This window comes from Chelonoidis abingdonii, chromosome 9 (assembly GCF_003597395.2).
Source record: "Chelonoidis abingdonii isolate Lonesome George chromosome 9, CheloAbing_2.0, whole genome shotgun sequence".
NCBI lineage: Eukaryota > Metazoa > Chordata > Testudines > Testudinidae > Chelonoidis > Chelonoidis abingdonii.
In genome coordinates this window covers 70241183-70262490 of record NC_133777.1, presented here as the reverse complement: position 1 = coordinate 70262490, position 21308 = coordinate 70241183, and the positions used below count along the sequence as shown (strand labels likewise).

Here is a 21308-nt window from a genome sequence, read left to right as displayed (position 1 = left end):
AAGTTGACAGCTGCTGCATCAATTGCAGCAGCATAGATCTCCTGGGTAGTGAAGACCAGCCCATAGCCTTAGCGTCCTTGGCTAAATGTGCTTTCCTATACCACTGTTGCATGATTTCAGTTAGCTGCCCCAGGGTGGTGTGTTTTGAGAACCTTCAAAAGGCAAGTCACTACATAAATGCAAACTGTTGTAGATTCAGTATAGTGAAATAAACACCCCTCCCTCTGAGACAAGGTGCTGATTTGACATAACATAAATCCTGGCTGGACAAGGCTGAGATCTGAGGCTGATAATTAAATCTGACCTGCCTCCCTATTTTTTGTAAATGATCCCCAAGCTACACTTCAGGGAGACTATATACATATTCAGCTGTGTGCTTCCTGCCTAATGTATGGCAGTTGGCATTTTGGACATCTACAAGGAAACTGAGGAAGAAGGCCAACTTTCATTTCCGTGTGACTTGTGATGCGCCAATCACCCAATGCCCCCATGCTTAAGTGCAAGTTGACAGCTTGTGTACGGGGCAATGAATAATTAAACTTCACTTGTGCAGATGGGATTTTGGTGAACTAGACTGCATGAGACAAGGTGGGTGAGGTAATGTATTTTATTGGATCAACTTCTGTTGGTGAAAGACACCCTTTCAAGCTACAATCAGCACAAGTCTTTCTTAGCCAGCATGCAGAATCAGCACTTTTATCCTATGGTTACACTCGCTTTTTACAATCTTTGGAGAACAGGCTTTTAAAATGTACCTTATAAGTTACTGGATGCCCAAATACAAAAATAGAGAAGCACCCTCTGAGTCAATGGATAAATTTAAGTGCATTGTAGAAAATTGGAGAAGTAATTCTTGCCACAGGGAATTGAATGCTTATATTTCTCACTATGCTGAAAATGTGTCCCTGCATATCCTCTCTACAGTTGGCAAGGCAGTAACTTTCAGCTGAGTGCCCCATGTAGCATGTGATCACAGTGAGAATATTGTATATTCTGTACACTTAAATTAGACATGGTGCACAACTCCAGATGGAAGCAACATAGCATACTATAGTGACTGGTAATAGCAATAACCGTGAAAGTTAACCATATCCCCAGGTCTTGAATTGTTAACTTAAATGATACAATTTGTATTGGAGTAGCACCAAGGAGCCCCAGTCATGGACCAGGACTCCATTGTGCTAGTTGTACAACTGCAATGCTATAAACTGACTTTCAAATTCTACACTGTACTGTTTATGCAGCAACTGCTTTTAGTTTCTGTTCTTGCTGTCAAAATTTTTTGCAACAGGTATCTTTTGAGAACTTGTGTTAAAACAGCTTTTTATCACTGCCTCTTTCCTCTAGGTTTAAATATTTGTTTAAAGTAAGTGAGGCCCTTGCTGCTTTGAGAGAGAAGGGTATGTGTACGCTGCAATTAAACAGCCATATCTGGCCCATGTCAGCTGCCTCAGACCCTTGGGCAGTGGATTGTAAAATTGCAGTGTAGATGTTGAGGCTGGGACTGGAGCCTAGGCTGTGACACCCTCCTCATCTCAGAGTTTGGGCTCCACCCTGAACTTGAATGTCTGCAGTGCAGTTTTATAATCCTGCAGCCCAAGACCCACAAGACTGACTCAGTTGACAGGTGCCAGCTGCGGGTGTCTAACTGCAGTATAGGCATACCTTTATGGGCAGTCTACACTGTGATTTTTAAGTATCAGAGGGGTAGCCGTGTTAGTCTGGATCTGTAAAAGCAGCAGAGAATCCTGTGGCACCTTATAGACTAACAGACGTTTTGGAGCGTGAGCTTTCCCGTGGGTGATACCCACTTCGTCAGACGCAGGTAGTGGAAATTTCCAGGGCAGGTATATATATGCTCAGCAAGTAAGCTAGATAACTGAGGTTAGTTCAGTCAGGGAGGGTGAGGCCCTGTTCTAGCAGTAGAGGTGGTGAAAACCAAGGGAGGAGAAACTGGTTTTTGTATTAGCAAGCCATTCACAGTCTTTGTGAGTCCAGAGCTGATAGTGTCAAATTTGCAAATGAACTGAAGCTCAAGTCAGTTTCTCTTTGAAGTTGGTCCTGAAGTTTTTTGCTGCAGGATAGTCCAACTTAAGGTCTGCTATAGTTGTTGGCAGGGAGGTTGAAGTGCTTCTCCTACAGGTTTTTGAATATTGCTATTCTGATATCTGATTTTGTGTGCCCTATTTATCGTTCCGTATGTGATTGTCCAGTTTGCCGATGTACATAGCAGAGGGCATTTGCTGGCATAATGATGCGTATGCCCACTGAATTACGTATTCTCACCAGCTTCACTTGCACACCACCATAGTAACTCTAGCTCAGGAACCAATTCATGCAACAAACTCTCGATGCACTCTCGCCCACATATCTACACTCAGCGACACCATCAAGGTACTAAACCAGATCAGCCATACCATCACCTGGTTCATTCACCTCAGCCAACGCAATGTAATTACGCGCTATCATGCCAGCAAGCCCTATGCTTATGGTAACATCGGCAACTGGACAATCATACGGAAAGGGATAAATGGACACAATCAGATATCAGGAAATGGCAGATCCAAACCCTGTAGGAGAGCACTTCAACTCCCTGAGCACACTAAAGCAGACCTTAAGGTGGCTATCCTGCAGCAAAAAAACTTCAGCGACAGACTTCAAAGAGAAACGCTGGCTTCAGTCATTTGCAAATTTGGCAACTATCAGCTCTGGACTCCATAAGACGGAATGGCTTGCAAGCTTACAGAACCAGTTTCTCCTCCCTGTGGTTCAACAACCTCTACTGCTAGAACAGGCCTCACAACCTCCTGACTGAGACTAAACCTCCGTTATCTCTAGCTTACTTCTAGCATATATATATGCCCTGGAAATTTCCACTACCTGCGTCTGACGAAGTGGGTATTCACCCACGAAAGCTCACGCTCCAAAACGTCTGTTAGTCTATAAGGTGCCACAGGATTCTCTGTGATTTTTAAAAAACTTGCAGCATTGAGTCTGAGAGCTCAGATTAGCTGACACTGGCTGCTGGGCTAAAAATAGCAGTGTAGACATTTGGACTGCAGCCCAGACTCTGAGACTCTCCCCCCCTTGCAAGGGCCAAAAACCAGGGTTCTGAGCCCAAATATCTACACTGCAATTTTAGAGCCCCACAGCTTCAGCCCAAGTAAGCTAACACAGGCCAGCTGCAGGTGTTTTACTTCAGTGTAGATAAATACTCCTACCCCCAAGGGCTTCTGGGACCCGGGGTCCAAGCCCTGGGTTAGCATGATTTGTGTGTAGACAGAAGAGGGGTTAAGCTTGACCCAGAGTTCAAACCCTGGCTTACATTGCAGTGTAGACATACCCTTAGAATATTCGATTCACTGAAGCTCAAAATAAACTACTAATTTTGTAAATGTTTGAATTTCCTTTGCAGAATATCATCTTGTAAAACTAGAACTGTTTTCAAACACAGGATCTAAGACAGCTTTTGGAGTTGTGCTACTCTGCTTTACATTTTATAAATGATATTCAAAACATACCTGATCTTATCCCTCAGAATCCTAAACTAATCTAGGTAGGTACCCCTTGGGTTAGCTAAATTGAATAGCAAAATTTTACACTGTGAGAACACATCGTCTCTGTTTCAGCTTCCACCCCAACACTTCAGTAAGACAGTGTGTCCCAGACAGTCTCTGATATCGGGTATCGTTTTCCTCATTACCATCGCCTTTGCATCCCTTGTGTCCCTCAGTTATACCTCTCAAGTTTCCTTTATCATTCCATTGTTCCTCATGACCTCCCCCAGAAAGATGTTCACACAAGTCCCTTCAGAGATGGATAAGACAATCTCATATGTAATGTCCATATTTATGGGTCTGAAATTTATTCAGAATTAGTCTTTGCTTGTATAAACAACTTTGGTTCCTGTTTTTCCTGTATTACTATTTAGTTCATACCAGTGGTCCAGCTACCTCTGCCTTCAAATTTTATTGCAAAATAAGCATGCCTACTCTAAGGATTGTTTGCTATTTGTCTAACTTATAGGCATGATTTTGCATTTTTATTTCCTGTTTTGGGGAGGTCAGCCTGAATCCAGCTCTAGCGACAAAGCTCTTATTTTCCTATAATTTGTAGCTGTATAAGTATGGCTCAGCAGTTTAACATTCCTCTGTCATAGAAGAGGTAAAAGTAATTTAAAATGTTACAGCAGTGCCCTTTAGTCTTAAATTCTGAATGTGTCCTGATGACATTCTGGTTAGCGCACTCACCTTTGGGCCACAAAGTTATGGCTTTGTCAGGACTTGTGTACTGATGCTGTACTTCAGAATTGGAAAATAGAGGTGTGCTGCTATTGGTACTGTGACTTCAGTCAAATGATAAACAGCAATTTTTCTTGCCATTTCTGGAAACTAAATATTTCCTGGTTTTGCTTTAAGATTACTTCTCCAACACTGCTTTGACAAGTTCACTGTAGGCCCTTTGGCCTTGTCTTTATTAGCATTTTCTCATAAAATCTCCCACCAGTGGGACAAGGCAAGCTGACTTGGAAAAATGTGATTTGAGATTTTTAGGGCCCTAACTTTGCAAAGTTATTTCTGAAGAACTTGGAAACCAGAAATATGCACAGTTTAAATACATTAATGATGTTATGATAGACATCTGAAACACATCTTGTGATTTTTATTTGTATTTCACTATTCTGAACTGAATATGTACAAACTGGGAAAGAATTCGGAGACTATATCTTTGGACTGGGGCATTTGGTCTCCTATGCAGTGCAACAGGTATGTCAGATGCTTCAGTATAAAGAAGTGGTACTCTAAAAACTAGGTAAAAACCAATAGCTCTGTGTAACAGCCTGTAGTTTCTGGAATTCTAACATTTTGATGAAACTCTTTTTTGTTCATGCTTTGCTTCTGTTAAATCTCTGGTGTAAACCAAATGTGATTTCTTAGTAGTCAAGAAAACTGAGTGTACTGTTATAATGCTGATATTCCTAATACTTACACATCTTTCAATAGATTTTCTCTGTCATGCTAGAGCAGCTTGATGAGAACAGGGAAACTTTATGGAACCACCACTTCACTTTGTACAATGCAGCTTGATGTGAATACATTTTGTACAAAAAGTGATTTTTGCTTACCACTTATCCTCTGAGTGGTCATTGTATGTAATTTGCTCTACCGGTAAGAGATGAACCAGAGTTCCTGAAGTGCCTTATTTTCAGCAGCTAGGATCTTTGATCCCTAAAACTATTTTCTGCTGATCTGTTTTATGTGAAGGTTGAGTGTGGCTGTAAGTGGTAATTACTATTTCAAAGTAACAGCTATTCATGGTGCAGTATATGCAAAGACATTTGCTGAAAGCTAAATCTTCATAATCAGTGATTCTCTTGGTATTGATATAGAGAATTTGTGTTTCTTGTAACTTTATTTAGATCATTACTACTCCTACACAAAATAATAAAGTATATGTTCAGTAAGTCCTGATGCAATCAAATTTTGAAGAGCACGTCAGATTATGGTAGTAAGTAATGTAGAGGCAGGGAGTGTGATGTTGTTAGCTGTTGGTACAGTGCCTAGCTCAGTGGTCTACTATGACTAGGTATCCTAGGTGTTATATGGTAATACTACTAATTATAGTAACTTGTGTCCTAGCCCAGGTCAGACATAATCATTGCTGATCTTTCTTCTCTTTCCTGCTCCTGCTGTCCTGTGCCCACTCATTGTTGGGATTGTGAGATCAAAGATAAACCACCACTTGCATCCTTTCCCCTCCTCCTACCTACTGTCCCTACTCCGTTCTTTACCTGCTGACCTTCCACTTTCATCCTTACCTCCCTGCTTGTTGCTGTTCTTGCCTCCTTTCTGCAGTGTGAGGCTACGTCTACACTACCCGCCATATCGGCGGGTTACAATCGATTGCTCGGGGATCGATATATCGCGTCTCATCTAGACGCAATATATCGATCCCCAAGTGCGCTTATATCTATTCCGGAACTCCACCAACCCCAACGGAGTTGCGGAATCGACAGGGGGAGCCGCGGACATCGATCCCGCGTGGTGAGGACAGGTGAGTAATCCGATCTTAGATATTCGACTTCAGCTACATTATTCACGTAGCTGAAGTTGCGTATCTAAGATCAATTTTCCCCTGTAGTCTAGACCAGCCCTGAGTGTGAACCAGGTAAGTAAGCCATTCATCTCCTCCCCTCCCCATGAACAGGTCAATGTGGTGAGACTTACTATGTTGCTGGATTTTTGGGAGGCTCCAAATATTGCACTGGCTGGTTGCTAACTTTCAGATTCCAGTAACATTACAGGAATTGGAGATTAGGGGGGAAACCAGTTAGGATTGTCTTTTCCATGCTCTGCAGAGCCCCAACTAGAATCGGTCTGATATAAATTTTGATCTTAGCTAAAAGGCCACATGTATGAAACACTGAAGAAACACATCTTTCACCAGAAAGTGGCTTTGCGATAGGAAATCATAAGTGAATATCAGGTAGCTGACTTATTAAAAAGTGATTTTAATAGAATATATTTTTATATAGTTTGTGGGCGTTAATTTTGGAACATGAAATGGTATGGTGATTATTCAAACTAAGGCAATATGATTCTGCTTCAGTGGTTCAACATAACCTTAAAAATTTATAAATCAATTACTTTAAATGTTACAGGAAGAAAACTGAAGAGTACTGGAATAAGTAGATGTTTTTGGAGATAGGGAAGTCAGGAAGCGTGTTAAGCTGTTTGTTCCTCCCCAACTGTGTGAGTAAATATTTTAAAATGTTGTCCTACTAACCTGGATATTGAAAATTGACTTCTCTGAAACTAGGTTTAAAACATACTAAACCAGCATGGTTAAACATTAAATTCTACATAATTTATTTTGATTTTGTCTGAACTTTCTTGCATAAAGCAGGCTCTTTCCACCCATATAGTTAGCTGATTTGTAAGAACTAAATAACACACATCCATATTTGCCATATTTCCTGTATTGAAATTAACAAGATAGATATTTAGATCCTAGACCTTGATCTAGTATTTCACTTAAATAACGTTGCTTTGCCCAAGTTTCTTTCAATGTACGTGAAATTCTGATTTTACCAAGGTTTAGAATTGGTCTAAGGAAAAAACCTGATGGCTGTATTTTGTGGGATAACCCCCAAATTAAGTGTTCTTGGGTTTTTTTGTATTTACAAGTTCTCTCCTGCTGTTAATCATGGGCCTATATAGTACTTCTGAGGTAACCAGTTCGTGGAGACTGATATAAATTCGTATAGCTGTTTTGTCTAAACTTGCAGCATTTGTGACTTCTGTATATGTCGTCACTGTTTCCAGCTTTGGCCTCTCTTTCCCGTTTCAAGCAAAGGAGTTTGCATCTCTTGAATGTCAAAATAGTAACATTTTAGGCTGGTTCCCTTCATAGACCCTTGTTACTTTAATTTTTTTCTTTCAATAGATGATGTGGTTAAGTCAATTATTAGGTTCTTGGCCTTCGGTAGACTTGGCAGTTGCCTCTTAGACCACTTAGTTTCTCCTTCTCTAGAAGACTGGGTTTTATGTAGCAACTTTACATACAGGTAACTCCTTCCCATGATGTCTTGCAACAAAAAATGGAAAGAGCTACTATGCTTATAACTCCCATGTGTCTCAGATGAGAAAATCCAATAGAATGTTTAGGTCAAGAGAGATTACTTTGTTCTACAGTCGTCAAAGAAGTCCTGCGTACAGTTGCTCAGATGTCTTGAAGGCAGTGATATTGCTCAGGATAATGTGTACTTGTAGTGAAAATAGTGTAATATGCATATTACGTGTTCTGTAATATAATATATACACTTATATAGTGTGTGTGTGTATATATTATACACATATGACAGAAATCCTGTTTTTATATGAGAGAGATCCTTTTTGCTTCCTTCTCTCCTCACTTTTTTTTTTTTAAACACCCCTTCCCTTTTTGAAAATTCTGCACAAGTATATGTGACAAGGTCTCTCCCCCACCCCCTTTTCAGGGTGCTGCCTGGGACTGTGGTACCACTGAGCCCACCTGACCCACCAGCCTGGGCTCCCTTTACACTGTATTGCTGAGGCAAGCCAGCCAAGCCCTCCCTCTAGCTTCAGGCTGCACTTAACCAGCACACATACTGGTAGGGACACACCCAGCTGCAGCTATACACACAGATGCTGAGATCAGCTCTGCATGGGAAGGCTCAGCTAAGGAACTGCTCAGTACTCAAGTGCACACCCCGCTTTGGAGTGGAAACCCAAAATTATACCGTCCTGTGCTGCACAGAGAACTATACAGCATAAGTTCATGACATTCCCTCCCTCCCCTCAGTGTGGAGAGGGATATACACAGCTTTCTGCCCCAAAGTAGGATTTCTACACAAATTGGTTATAGACCAAACAAAAGCAAATTTATTAATTACAAAAGATAAATTTTAAGTGATTATAAGGGATAGTAAACGGATCAAAGCAGATTTCCTAGCAAATAAAACAAATATACAATCTAAGTTTTTAATATATTAAAGAAACTGTTTTTAAGTAACAAATTCTCACGCTAACTATTGTTTTTAGGCAGATTGCAGAGATTCTTGAAGACGAGCTGCACTTGCTTGTAGCTTAAAACTCCAGATATTTCTTGCACAGACCAGACCCCCTCTAGCCTAGGCTCAGCCCTCCCCCTCAAGCTCAGTCTCTGTTTCTCAGGTGTTTCCAGCAGCCTTCTTTCTTGGCGGGGAGTTAATGAAGAATGAAGCATGATGATGTCACTTCCCTGCCTTAAATAGTTTTTGCATATGGTGGGAATCCTTTGTCTCCTAGTGTGGTTTCCCCACCTCAACCTCTCCCCCTCATTAATGGAAAAATACTAGTGTTTAATGATTTTCAGACCCTCAGGACTTACCAGATAGTAATACCTGTAGGTGCTATAAAGTAAAAATGATTTAATTATGCAGACTGTCAAACCTTGCTTCTGATGAGAAATTACAGTACGTGTGAGCAGCACAAGTACTATCCTCAGCCACTGGGGTGGCTGAATGGGGAAGCATTTGTCTGCAGTTTCTTTTCCTGTTTCATTAGCAATGGTAGAAGGTTACTATTAGCAGTTCCACAGTGGACCAGTCTAAGTGTGTTTATGGTGGTGGGGGAATAATTTAGCTACTTAATTTATGTAAAGTCTGCATTTAATGATACTCTAGTCAGATTTTATCCCCAAGTGAAATTTGAAATGGAAGGCTCTAACAAAAGTACTGGCAATAGTCTTTATTAACACAACAGGTATGTAGTTTAATGTAAGCTTTCTCTCCTTCATTCTCCAATACTGTAGTATACTGATCAACATGGTACAAATTGTATTTAGTTCTGTTATTGTAGTTGAGGCACCAGTATATCATTCTTGTGGTCTGCTCCACCCTAGTGGTTGTGGGGGCCAGAATCTCCATAAAATATACTGGGAGTACCTGTACCACTCAAATCTTGCTTTGGCACCTGAAGCACACCTTGGAACTGGAAAACTGTTCATGATTTGTATGTGCTTAAGCAGAGTTACATGATCTGCACCTGCAGCCTTGCTACACTAAATCTTGTAGTAATACAGTAATAGCTGCACACATGGCATACACTTACAGGTATACACATAAGGAATAGGGGCAAGGAGACATACCTCTTTTCTGAGGAGGAATGCTGGGACAGTAAAGAGTGGAGTTTTTTGTTTGCATTAAACCTCAGGTTTTTAATCTCCTTTTAGACTAATGCTACTAAATGCCTCTGTCAGTGATCCCACTGATTGACGGTTGAAGCCTATGAACACTGACAGGCATGGAGTGTTTGAGACTGGTAGTAACTAAAAACCCAAATGCACATACTTCATACTTCAAAAGTTATCTGGTATCATGATCCCCAATCTTTAGTTACATGAAGCGTAAGCCCAATCTTTAGTTGCATGAAATTTTAGTCTAGGATGGCCAAACTGGTTCATGAGCTGCATGTGGCACTTTTACAGTCATTGTGGCTCAAGAGCCTCCTCCCCCTCCAGGTCTGTGGAAGGCCAATCCGCACCACTACATTTCTGGGGATTGCCTGACATGGGGAATCAGCGGGGTGATGGGAGACGTGAGCTCGGGCCTGTGATCAGGGCTGAACAACACACAGTTACGGAGCCCCAGCCCCTGGTTCAGGCAGGGCAACAGAGAGGCTGAGGGGTCAGGTCTGCACTCAGGCTGAGCAGCAAACAGTGGGGCTTCCTAGCTCTGGTGGAGGGCCGACAAGTGCAGGCCTCTTGCCTAGGAGAGGGGAGACTGCTACCCACTCCACTGTGTCCCGGCCCAGGGCCCTAGCAGTGGCAGAGCAGTCCGCCACTGGGTCAGCGAGGATCCTGATAGCAACATGCTGACTCACTTGCTGTCAGTGCAGCCAGATGAGACGGCTACCCCGGACCACTTCCCAACTCCCCCGCAGGGTGTATTTGGCTCTGTAGAGGTCATCCTGGTTGTCGAGGAAGAGGACCTCTGTCAGCACTTGCAGCTCCTCTGTAAATGGCTCTGATGGTCCTGGCCAGTCCTCATCTCCCTCAGGGTCTGATGCAGCCTCCCATCTTGGGGGCTCACAGGAGACGTTTGGCTCCTTCGGCAGCTACCTCTCAACTAAGTTCTCCTGCAGGCCTTTTGTACTTCTGGTCCTGCCCACTGACTTCCAGTGGGAGGGTTGAACATGACGTGGCTCCTCCCACCAGGGTTCAATGAGGGGCTCCTTCCCCTCCAGGTCTATGGGCGGCCAATCCACCCCACTGCAGAGCTGCATGTGGCTCTTTTACAGACATTGTGGCTCACGGAGTCCCCCGCCCCCCATTCTCCACCTACCAGAGTTGGGGTGGGGAGAGCTTGGGACCTCTGCCTTGCAGCAGGGTGGTGGGGTGAGGCCTCTACCCAGGGGGTCTCAGGGATTCAGCCCCATCCGGTGCACCTGCCAGGGCTTGGAGCTTCAGCAGGAGTGGGGCTGAAGCCCCAAGACCCGGCAGGTACCTCCCGCAGTCCCAACTCCCAGCAGGTGCCCCCTGCTCTCAAACTTCTGAAGATTGTCATATGCGGCTCAGAGGGTCAGTAAGTTTGGCCACCTCTGCTTTAGACTGTTGAGCTGGTTCTGAGTAAGACAGTTAGTACCATTTTTAGATGTTTAGTTCTTTGCAGTGAAGAAACATTTTATTTAAAATTGATACAGTAGAAGCTCAGAGTTAGGAACATCTTGGGAATGAAGATTGTTTGTTTGTAACTGAACAAAATGTTGTGGTTCTTCAAAAGTTTACAGCTGAACGTTGACTTAATACAACTTTGAAACTTTACTATGCAGAAGAAAATGCGACTTTCCCTTTATTTTATTTTGTAGTAGTTTGTTTAATGTGCTACTGTACAGTATTTGCTTTTTTTGGTCTCTGCTGCTGCCTGATTGTATATTTCCAGTTCCAAATGAGGGGTGTGGTTGACTGGTCAGTTCCTAACTCTGGTGTTTGTAACTCTGAGGTTGTACTGTATACAAAAAGTCAGGCAGCCTTCTCATGATAAAAAGGTTGGAGATATCTGAACTTGTAAGTTTACCTCTGCTTCTTTAGTATCTACACAGAGTTTCCATGTATTCTAGAGCACTGGTAATACTCCTATAGTAAATAGGCACTTTTATATAGGCAAACTGGAGAAAAAAGCATTCACTTTATTCTCTAGTTTCAAAGCACCTGCTATTAATGGTAAGATCATTAATATATACTGACACTCCCTTGCTTGGAAAATGACTAGGATTGCTGAAACAGGCCTTCGGTCTCATGTTTACTATATTGCCTTGCTCACTTCAAATCCACTCTGACATATCCACTGTTCATTTTATTTATAGTTTGGCTGTGCCCCTGATGAGGAAAACTTAGCAACGTGGATTTAGCTTCCATACAGCCAATATTTGCTGTACACTAAATGTCTATAGGTCTAAACCTACTGTATCATTATCATTCTTACTTGAATTCAACTGTCAAGTCTTGACAAGCTTCCAGAGTGCAACAATATCACTTTTTTTGGGTGGTGTGTATATAGTGTAAATTTTGAATGGACCATTGCAATGACTAGGCAAGTGGTGATCTGAGACTTCTGCTTATGTTAAATTTGTTGTTTTTTGTTACCATATCCTTCCATCCCCACTTATGTCTGTTTTGTTTCATATTTGTGCCCTGTCACAAAGCCAGATTTTTATTCTCCTGAGGGCACAGAGTAACTCTGTTGCTTGCTTGTATAGTGCCTTGCACAAGGGGCGTCCTGCTGAGTCGGGTCTCTAGGTGCTATATTAGAAGAAACAATAATGGTCTATAAACTTCTTAAATATTAATTCAAAATATCTCTTTAGATTCAGATGGTTGGATTCACATTACTTATACTCATACTGAAAGGGCAGTCTCCCTGCACTGATATACTTGTGAAAACTAAGCTGTAGAAGAAAGATGTTGTTCAGAAATTTCTACCATTAAAATTTGTGAGGCAGTATTTTAAGACCTTTGACCATGAGGGGAAAACATTTGCGCATTCTTCAGATGTTTAAGAAGCTGAAGTTAAAAGATAAATTTGACTGACTCTGCTATAAGAGTATTTTTCCTTTCTTCTCTAGCTGAATAAATTGTACAGTGAGAACATTTTATGGACCAAGCTTAGGCAGATGTCAGATTTGCTTAACAATTCTGTGGTATTTTGTACTTTACAGTCAGCTTGGCATTCTTTAAGGTAATCATAGAATTATAGGGTTGGAAGGGACCTTAGGGGGTCCTCTAGTCCAACCCCTGCTCAAATCAGGAACAATCTCCAGACAGATTTTTACCACAGTTCCCTAAATGTCCTTCCTCAAGGATTGAATGCACAACCCTGGGTTTAGCAGGCCAATGCTCAAACCACTGAGTTATCCCCACCCCCCCCAATGGCACATTGATATGATCTATTTGAAACTGACACTGTCGTATAGGCTAATGTTGAACTATATACTATGGTCAGCTTTGGAGGTTTGATTGAGTGTGAAGAAGACACAGTGATTGTATTGAATTCATGTATTATGGTATAGATTCCAATAGCCTGATCTAAGAGTTGGGTCACTTGAGAACTGCTAAGGAAACTCGTCACAGAAAGTCATGATAGAGAAGGCCATCTGAGCTTTTTAGCTTGCAAGACAAATGTTCCTTGTTAATAAGGAGAGAAATACAAATAAAAGACAGGGTAACTTGCAAAGCAACACTTACCAAATTGATTACCATATATGATCTACATTGTATGAAAGAGTATTCCAAAAATGCAAAAATCTTGTTGGAGTTGAAGTATAGAGGAATGTATCTGTTCAAATGCTAGTCCTGACCAAAATGGTAACTTCTGAATATGAATTTATAATGTAACAGATTCCTAAATTCAGAGAAATAGAATGACAATTTTTGTAGTTGCTGTTCATGATTCAATGTTGTGAAGTAAGCAGGAATATTTTCCTTCTTTAGTCTTCAGTTTATACTTTAAGAGTTTGAGTAGTGTCATGAGTACAAGCTTCAAAAAGTGTGCTTTCAGGGTGTAGTCTAGGAATTAATGTAGTCTATCTGAAAGTGATAAATTACTGAATGCTCCACGTGAAAGTAAAAAAAACTGCTTATGAAAATTTGTACCCTGCTGCACATTTATTTAAAATGGCTCAGTCCTGTACAGTCTTTACCACCAAAGTCAATGGAAGATGCTCATTCTTCTGCAGTTTTATTTTTTAACCAGGGTCTTGAAATTTGGTGGTGGTTCTCCTTTTTTTAAAGACACTGATTTCCATGAAACAATTGTAGAGAATTTAACCCAAAGATCCTTTTTTCTAAAGCAGACTTTTGTACCTGGAATAGATGATGCCAAAGCAGTAGGAACCTTAGTATATTAAAATGCAACAGGTGACAATCATCTGAGTTCACTAGATCATTGGCTGTGTATGTGAATTTCAGGTTTACAGAAGAGGAAAATGGCTCAAGAAACTAACCATAGCCAAGTGCCTATGCTTTGTTCCACTGGATGCGGATTTTATGGAAACCCTCGTACAAATGGAATGTGTTCAATTTGCTATAAAGAACACCTTCAAAGGCAGAATAGTAGTAATGGTAGAATTAGCCCTCCTGGTAAGTAACACTGATAAATATTAGATTAATATCTAACATGTTGATTCCCATTTGAGCAAACCTTGTGTGCTCCATTAGAGTGAGATTCTATTCCTGACCCTGCCTCATCCTTTTGGAAGTGGGAGTTTGATTTTTTTTTTTTTTCCAGCAGCCGATGATAACACAAAGAATGAGAGAGGGGGCAATCCACTGTACTGCTGCCAAAAAGTCTCTACTGTTTTACAGAATTTTTTAATCCACTTTAAAATGAAATAAACATACTGTGGATAATCTTTTTATAAGTGTAATTGTAGTTTATATTTTTGTGCTTTGCATTTATTTCTGGCAAGATATAATAAGCACTAGGTGTCCAATATCACTATAAAAATGCTAGAAATTCTCTTCAGAGAAGATTTATCAGGAATTACTGACTCTACAGAGAACAACCTGTCTGGGGCAGATGAAAAATATTTAGAACAAAATCTAAATATTAAATTCTGGAAATCATTGGTGCAATATTAAGATTGACACTTCAAACACAACTCAGGAAGCACTGTTTTTAGAAAGGTTGCCACAGCAGTCTTTATCCTCGCCTGGATTAGGACAACGCAAAGCTTGAGGCACCCTTCATGTGTGCTTCCTGCACTTTGGCCCTGCTCCAGGTCAGCAGCAGAGGTCCTTCGTCCCCTGACCACTTGGAATGGGCAGCAGTTACAACCAGGGGCTTCTCCTTCCTCACCTTCAGCTGCCTAGAGGAGCTAGGAGACTCCTTCCCCTCTGAACCATTGGTAGTGTTCCTCTCATTCCAAGTAGTGGTGAAAGCAGCAGCAGGGTCCCACTAGCCCCATGATATGGTGGTCTTTCATGGTGTAGCTAAACCCTGGCCTATTTTTGTGGCAAATGTGGGGCCAGACTTTTTTCATGACTAATGGCAGCTTCTCCTGCTGCTGGAAACTGCGTGCAGACTCTGGTAAACCTCACAGTATGGATTACATTCAGGTCACATTTTTAAGCTTTTTCACAACCACCAGGGCTAGAGATTCATTTAAATGGAAAACTCTGATTCTGATAGCCCGTGACTCTAGGATCTGGGCCCCTAGGTGTGGACCTGTTCTAAGAGCATTTCAATGGAATCTTTGTATGTTCCCTCTTGTAGGAGTGTGGTGTTACTTGTTTCTGTGTGTGGCTTTTTGTGAGTTTTTTGTTTGTTTTTGTTTTACAAAACCCAGGAGATCCTATAGTACTTGGCCTTAGAGAAGGTGGTTCTTCCATTTCAAAGTTATTTCTATTGGCCAGACCATGAAAATACATCTTACCTTTTGTGGCAAGAATTGTACCTCTTTCATTGGAGGTGTCATGATTCACTACACTAAGTGATCCTGGAGGCAGTGTTTCTGGTAGTATGACTCAATGAGCTGCTTGCCAGTTAGCTCAATAATAAGTTGGGTCAACACAGAGATTCCGTCCATAGTGTTCCCATGGCCTAAGTCTCTCTTTACAATTGAATAAACCAAATGAAGAAATTTGCATTCTAGTACAGGCAGTCTGTTACAGACTTCTTTGGAGATAGACACAGTACAATATCTTCACAGAAATACTTGTATAGTTCCTTGGCTTTAAGCTATGTCATCTTATGTACTTGTTGACTGGAAGTAGACCATGTAGAAAGCATAACTTGTGCTACTGAATGTGTCATTTCATGTAGGCCCTAACATTCCATTCAGTTCAATGGCATGTTATTGCCTGATGCATTGCCAAAAGTGCAGTGGTGGATCCATAGTGAAATGGGTTAAGTAAAATGATAGCTGGATGAAGCGTGTCTGGGCATACAGGGGCAGTTGGATACTGGTCCCAAATATTCTAAAATATCTTCTGTGGTATTGGTCTCTTACAAAAATGTGAAGTTGAAATACCAGTTATTCATAGAAGCTTTTGAGTAGTTTAAAACAATCATGCTTTCCTTTGTTTAATGCTGCTTTTTTGAAATATGTGCAGTGTGGGCTTTTGGTGGACAAGGGTGGGAAGTGGGCAAATGTGACCAGACATAATTTAAAGTAAGTAATTATAGTACAATATAAATACATTAAAATGTAGGCTCTGATTCAGCAAGGAATTTCACCATATGTTAAAATAGCATGTTGAGTTGCAACCAGATGCAGAAAAATCTTTGTTATGGATAAATTCTGTAACTCTAGAAGGCAGTGTAACCCATTTTACATTAGTGTCTTTCTTCCAGCAACTTCTGTCAGTAGTATAACTGAGTCTTTACCAGTACAGCACACAGAAGGCAGTGTCCCGGAAACTCAGTCAACATTAGACTCTACATCTACCCAGTCTACGCAACCAAGGTAAATTATCTTGTCTATGCTTATTAGTCAGTATTTTACATACAAACTGATATAAACATGATTGTTTCAACTACGTCCTGAGGTTGAATAATTAGATATTAAAAACTGGGAATGAGAAATGAGCAATTTGATCTTGTATGCTTAAAAATGAGATTTCTGTACCAATTACTATTATACAAACAAGATCATCTTATAAATTGTATTTGAAAACAATTTTTTTTTTTTTTTTAATTCAAAGTCTCAAATGCCAAAATCTCTGCAGTGACACCTTTCTGGTCATAGAGAAATCCTATCTGCACTAAAAGAGCCTATGAAGCCTTGTCACTCTACAACATGTTGATCTGGCTGTTGATTTTCTTAGAAATAGTAACTATTAATTATAAATACTTAAACTGGACAAGAAAGCTCTTCTAATTGCGTGTCAGTAAAGAGAACTGCAGTGTTGCATATTGAACTGTTTGTTTCATTTCATCTCATCATCTCATCTAGAGCAGTGTTTCCCAAACTTGGAACGCCGCTTGTGTAGGGAAAGCCCCTGGCGGACCATGCTGGTTTGTTTACCTGCCACATCCGCAGGTTCGGCCAATCGCAGCTCCCACTGGCTGCGGTTCACTGCTCCAGTCCAATGGGAGCTGCTGGAAGTGGCAGCCAGTACTTCCCTTGGCCCGTGCCCAAGTTTGGAAAACACTGATCTAGAGGATAGGTTTTCAGAATAGTATATAGGAGACTTGAGTTCTGTTCCTAGCTCTGCTACTCAGCTGCTGTCTCCTTCACCTCTGTCTGAATTAGTAAAAGATATGTCTTTTGCAAATCATTCCAAGATCTACAAATGAAAAGTAGTATGTAAGGGCTGAGTATTTACTTATTTATTTTTGGTCACTGCATTTCAGTGTTGAATGACATGAACCCAACAGCAGTTTAATTTTTTCAAGTGCATTGGGATCTTTTGGCATGAAAGATGCTAGACAAGCAGATTATATTAAAATTTAAAGTAAATTGACTTGCAATTTCTAACTTCATCAACCAAGCTTCTCCTTTTTAAAAATGTCCTCACATAGACTACAGTTAGGTAAGATTAGACTTCTTTGTTTATAGTTGTCTGAACACAACTAGTCCTAGTTTACAGCGTCTCAGTCAATATTTATGAAAGCTGTTAACTTGATACCCAAGTTTACAAGTATGAGTTATGAGCTGAATACCACCCGCAGTGCTAGCTGATCTTATGATCCTTTTGCCCTTCTATTTCCAGCTTGGGTGGAAGGTTTGTACTTCACAGTAATACTGCCTTTCTACCCAGTCAAACTGCACAAAGTTCATGCCAGGTCTGGAAAAGTGCCTAAGTATTATAGGCCCAGGGGCAGAGGAAAACCCTCTGAAATGATGCAAGACACCTTTACCCTTCCTCCCCCAGATTCTGGCTAGTATCCAGAGCCAGCCTCTCATTCCTTCTGTCAGTTCTCTGATAATATCTGGCTTGGTTGGCAGATTTAGATACTGGTCCAACAGGGTCCATGCCCAGGGTCCCCAACCAAATGAGGGGTCCTGGAAAAATGGGCACCCTGGTGCCCCAGGGTTGGAATGTGGTGGCTTGCCCCCCTCTGCCTGCTCGCCTGGTGCTCCTGCCAGGGAGTGGCGTTGTGGTGTGGGGACTTTCTCTGCTTCACCTGCTCACCCGGCGCTCCTGCTGGGGAGCAGGGGAAGCTCCTGCGCCCAACCCTGCTCCCTGGCAGGAGGGGCAAGCCCCTGTGCCCTGACCCCATTCCCTGGCAGGAGTGCCATGAGGGGAGGGACTGCAGGTGAAAAGGGTGGGGAGGGGCCCCCTGCTTGCTCTGGCCCAGGGCGCCACAAAATTGTAATCCACCTCAGGGTTAGTGAATTCCTAAAAGAGAAGTGCACTGTCACCCTCAATCATTTATGCAAGTTTCAACTTCTGTTTTATTTAGAAAAGTATTAAATTTAAAGTCTACCTCCTGCCCTGCACCCTAACAGCACCTGGGAGTTTTGATCTATTCTAAGTACTGCATCATCAGTGTGACTGAAGGCTCAAGTCACAAAGTTGTACGGGCTTCCTTATGTAACAGGGGATGATAGAATGGGAGAGAAGAATGCAAGATGTTCTGTGGAAGTCCTAAGTATTTGAGTAGATTCCCCTATTTTCCTGGCTTCAGGCTACAACCTAATGACCACTTACAGTGACAAGCTGCAATTGTCTTACTCACATGTTAAACACACCAGTATGTGAATCTGAGGTTTAGTAGTCACTACTGTTACTTCATCTAGTTGTCATTACTCTTAACTAGGCTTGTAAGTATTAGATTGTTATCTGTAAATTTTGATAAATATTGGTTTCACTATACACACACAATCTGACAAAATTTTCTATCAGTAGTTATCAAAATTTACAGATAGGCAAAGTAAGAAAAACCTGCCTGAGAATTTATTAGGGTTTGGTTTAAGCATATTTACTTTGTTTTGACTTGATGTTGACAATTTATGCTTTAAAGGTTATAAAGCTTTAACTATTTGAATCTCAATTCCTAGTGTCATTAAATAATAATTTGTCTAATCTCCCCCATAATTTTTTGCAACTATGAAAATTCAAATGGGTAAAAATAAAAAACTTAAAAATAAACATCAGTATTGCCAGTTAAAATAAGAAAATAAAATAAAAATTGAATTTGCCAAGCCTACTCCTAACTGAAGTGTGTGTTACGCTGGAAGTTGAAAATATTTGGCTTCTCATCAGTGTTTTTTTTGTTTGTTTGTTTGTTTAAACACTAACTAACTAGTGCTGTGATTTGCCATTGAATTCCTTAACTTCTACATTAAAAGATTTGGCACACTGCGTTGTTGTCCTGTCATAATATCTGAGCAATCTTTGTGAAAATAAAGCCTGTACCTGGCTCTTACAAATTCTCAACTGTTTTCTTCCTAGTCCTGTGTCAAACCAGTCACTTTTAACAGAATCTGTAGCATCATCCCAAGCAGAAATTACAGCTGTGGACAAAACAGTACCTGAAACAGAAGATTTGCAAGGTTAGTGTCTGAACTGGCATAATTAAAGCATGTATTAAACATATATACTGTTTTTTACACCTTGAGTAGTTTTATAATAAATTCTAATAATCTGCATTCTGAGCAATGTAATGACAATGTTGCATAAAGCTGAAAGACAATAAAACATGGTATGCATGTGCTTTTAATGGGGAAATACTACCCGTATGGAAACTTCAAATAAGTTTGACAAAAATGTTCACATTTCAGTTGACTTTGAATTCTAACTATATAAATTGCGGTTGAAATCAGTGTGCGCCTTAGTGCTGGGTTTTTAACTGGGGTTGGGGAAATACGCATTTAGCTAACATTATGAACGGATTGATTATTTTTTACTAAAACATTATTAAAATCAGATTTTCACTATAGAGTGATGAAAACTTGGCGCTGTTAAAAATATATGTAATGGACAATGGTCTGTTTTTATCTGCCCAAACTAGATGGTGAACTTTTTGACATAGTTCGGCTATTAGCTGTAACTGCGCTAGCAGTAGCATACATTGTTGTGACGCTGATGCAGTGTGAGTAATTCTAATGGTCTTCAATCCATTTTGAAACTGGTAATACACTGTAATATTTAATATTATCTTGTAGGTAAAGGGCTGACTAATAGTACATATACATTAGATGTCCATCAATGTGCATCTTATCAAAGATTAAATTATGTACACCAAACTTGCCTTAATTTTGCAGCAAGGGTTAAAATTCAGGTGCTAGAAGGAAAATGGAAAATACTTGAGAAAATAACTGGCTTTTTCTGGGTAGCTGACTTTACTAACACTGCCCTAAAATCTTTATGGTTGGCACAAAGTGCATTTTTTCCACATGGTTTTCTGTTACTTATAGCAAGCTGGCACATTTAACATGATCATAAGTAAAGATATATAATAGTGTTAAGTTTTATGAGATGGGTAGGGGGAGCGGGGAGAGAATGGAATTACCAATTCTGTGTCCTTAATTTTTCTCAGAACCTTGTAATACTTAGGCATTATCATCATCATGTGGTCCTCAACTTTGTTTTCACTGCGTCCTGGTCAGCACACTTCAGATATGGTGCAGATATCAATCTTCAGGGTTTTTACTGCTTGAGGAGGAGGATGGCTTTAGCTGTTTCAGGCAATGTTCAAATGTTCCGGACTAATTTGATATTTGCCACCACTGTGGAATGGCCCTTTCACACTATGCTGTTGGTTATCTTCACCGCAGTGGCAGAGAAATTCCTGACTGTTTCAGCTCAGCCAACAAGGACAGTGGAGCAGACTGTTGCAGGGCCACCTTCAGGGTCTTTATGTGATGTGAATGTATCAACCCAAGGCATCATGGAGAGGCCTTAACGGTGGGATTTTCAACGAGCTTAGGTGTTTGTCTATTCTTGCTCCATTGATTTAAAATTGCACCTGAGTGAGAAGCAGATTAGGCAGTGCTGAACACCTTTGGAGAAAAATCTGCACCTTTAAATTTAGAAGTTCGTGGCTGGCTTTTCACAGATACAAGAACCTGCTATAACCTCTAACTCAGAGTCCCAAACTTGGGATGCCACTTGTGCAGGGAAAGCCCCTGATAGGCCGAGCCAGTTTGTTTACTTGCCGCGTCCGCAGGTCTGGCTGATCACGGCTCCTAGTGGCCACGGTTCGCTGCTCCAAGCCAATGGGAGCTGCTGGAAGCGGTGCGGGCTGCCGGATGTACGGGCTGCCGCTTCCAGAAGCTCCCATTGCCCTGGAGTGGTGAACTGCAGACACTGGGAGCCACAATTGGCCGGACCTGCAGACGCGGCAGGTAAACAAACCG

The 21308-nt window shown here is 41.1% G+C and overlaps 1 protein-coding gene across 1 annotated transcript in view; it reads left to right on the top strand.

The window, feature by feature from the left end:
* The window catches only part of ZFAND6 (zinc finger AN1-type containing 6), a 52550-nt gene that overhangs the window by 19457 nt on the left and 11785 nt on the right, over nt 1-21308 (top strand). Inside the window, exons 2-4 of the mRNA XM_032771888.2 lie at nt 13969-14139; nt 16355-16466; nt 19402-19502. Of these exons, the coding sequence (XP_032627779.1) occupies nt 13986-14139; nt 16355-16466; nt 19402-19502 (367 nt within the window). The 5' untranslated portion in view covers nt 13969-13985. The remainder of the gene's footprint in view (nt 1-13968; nt 14140-16354; nt 16467-19401; nt 19503-21308) is intronic.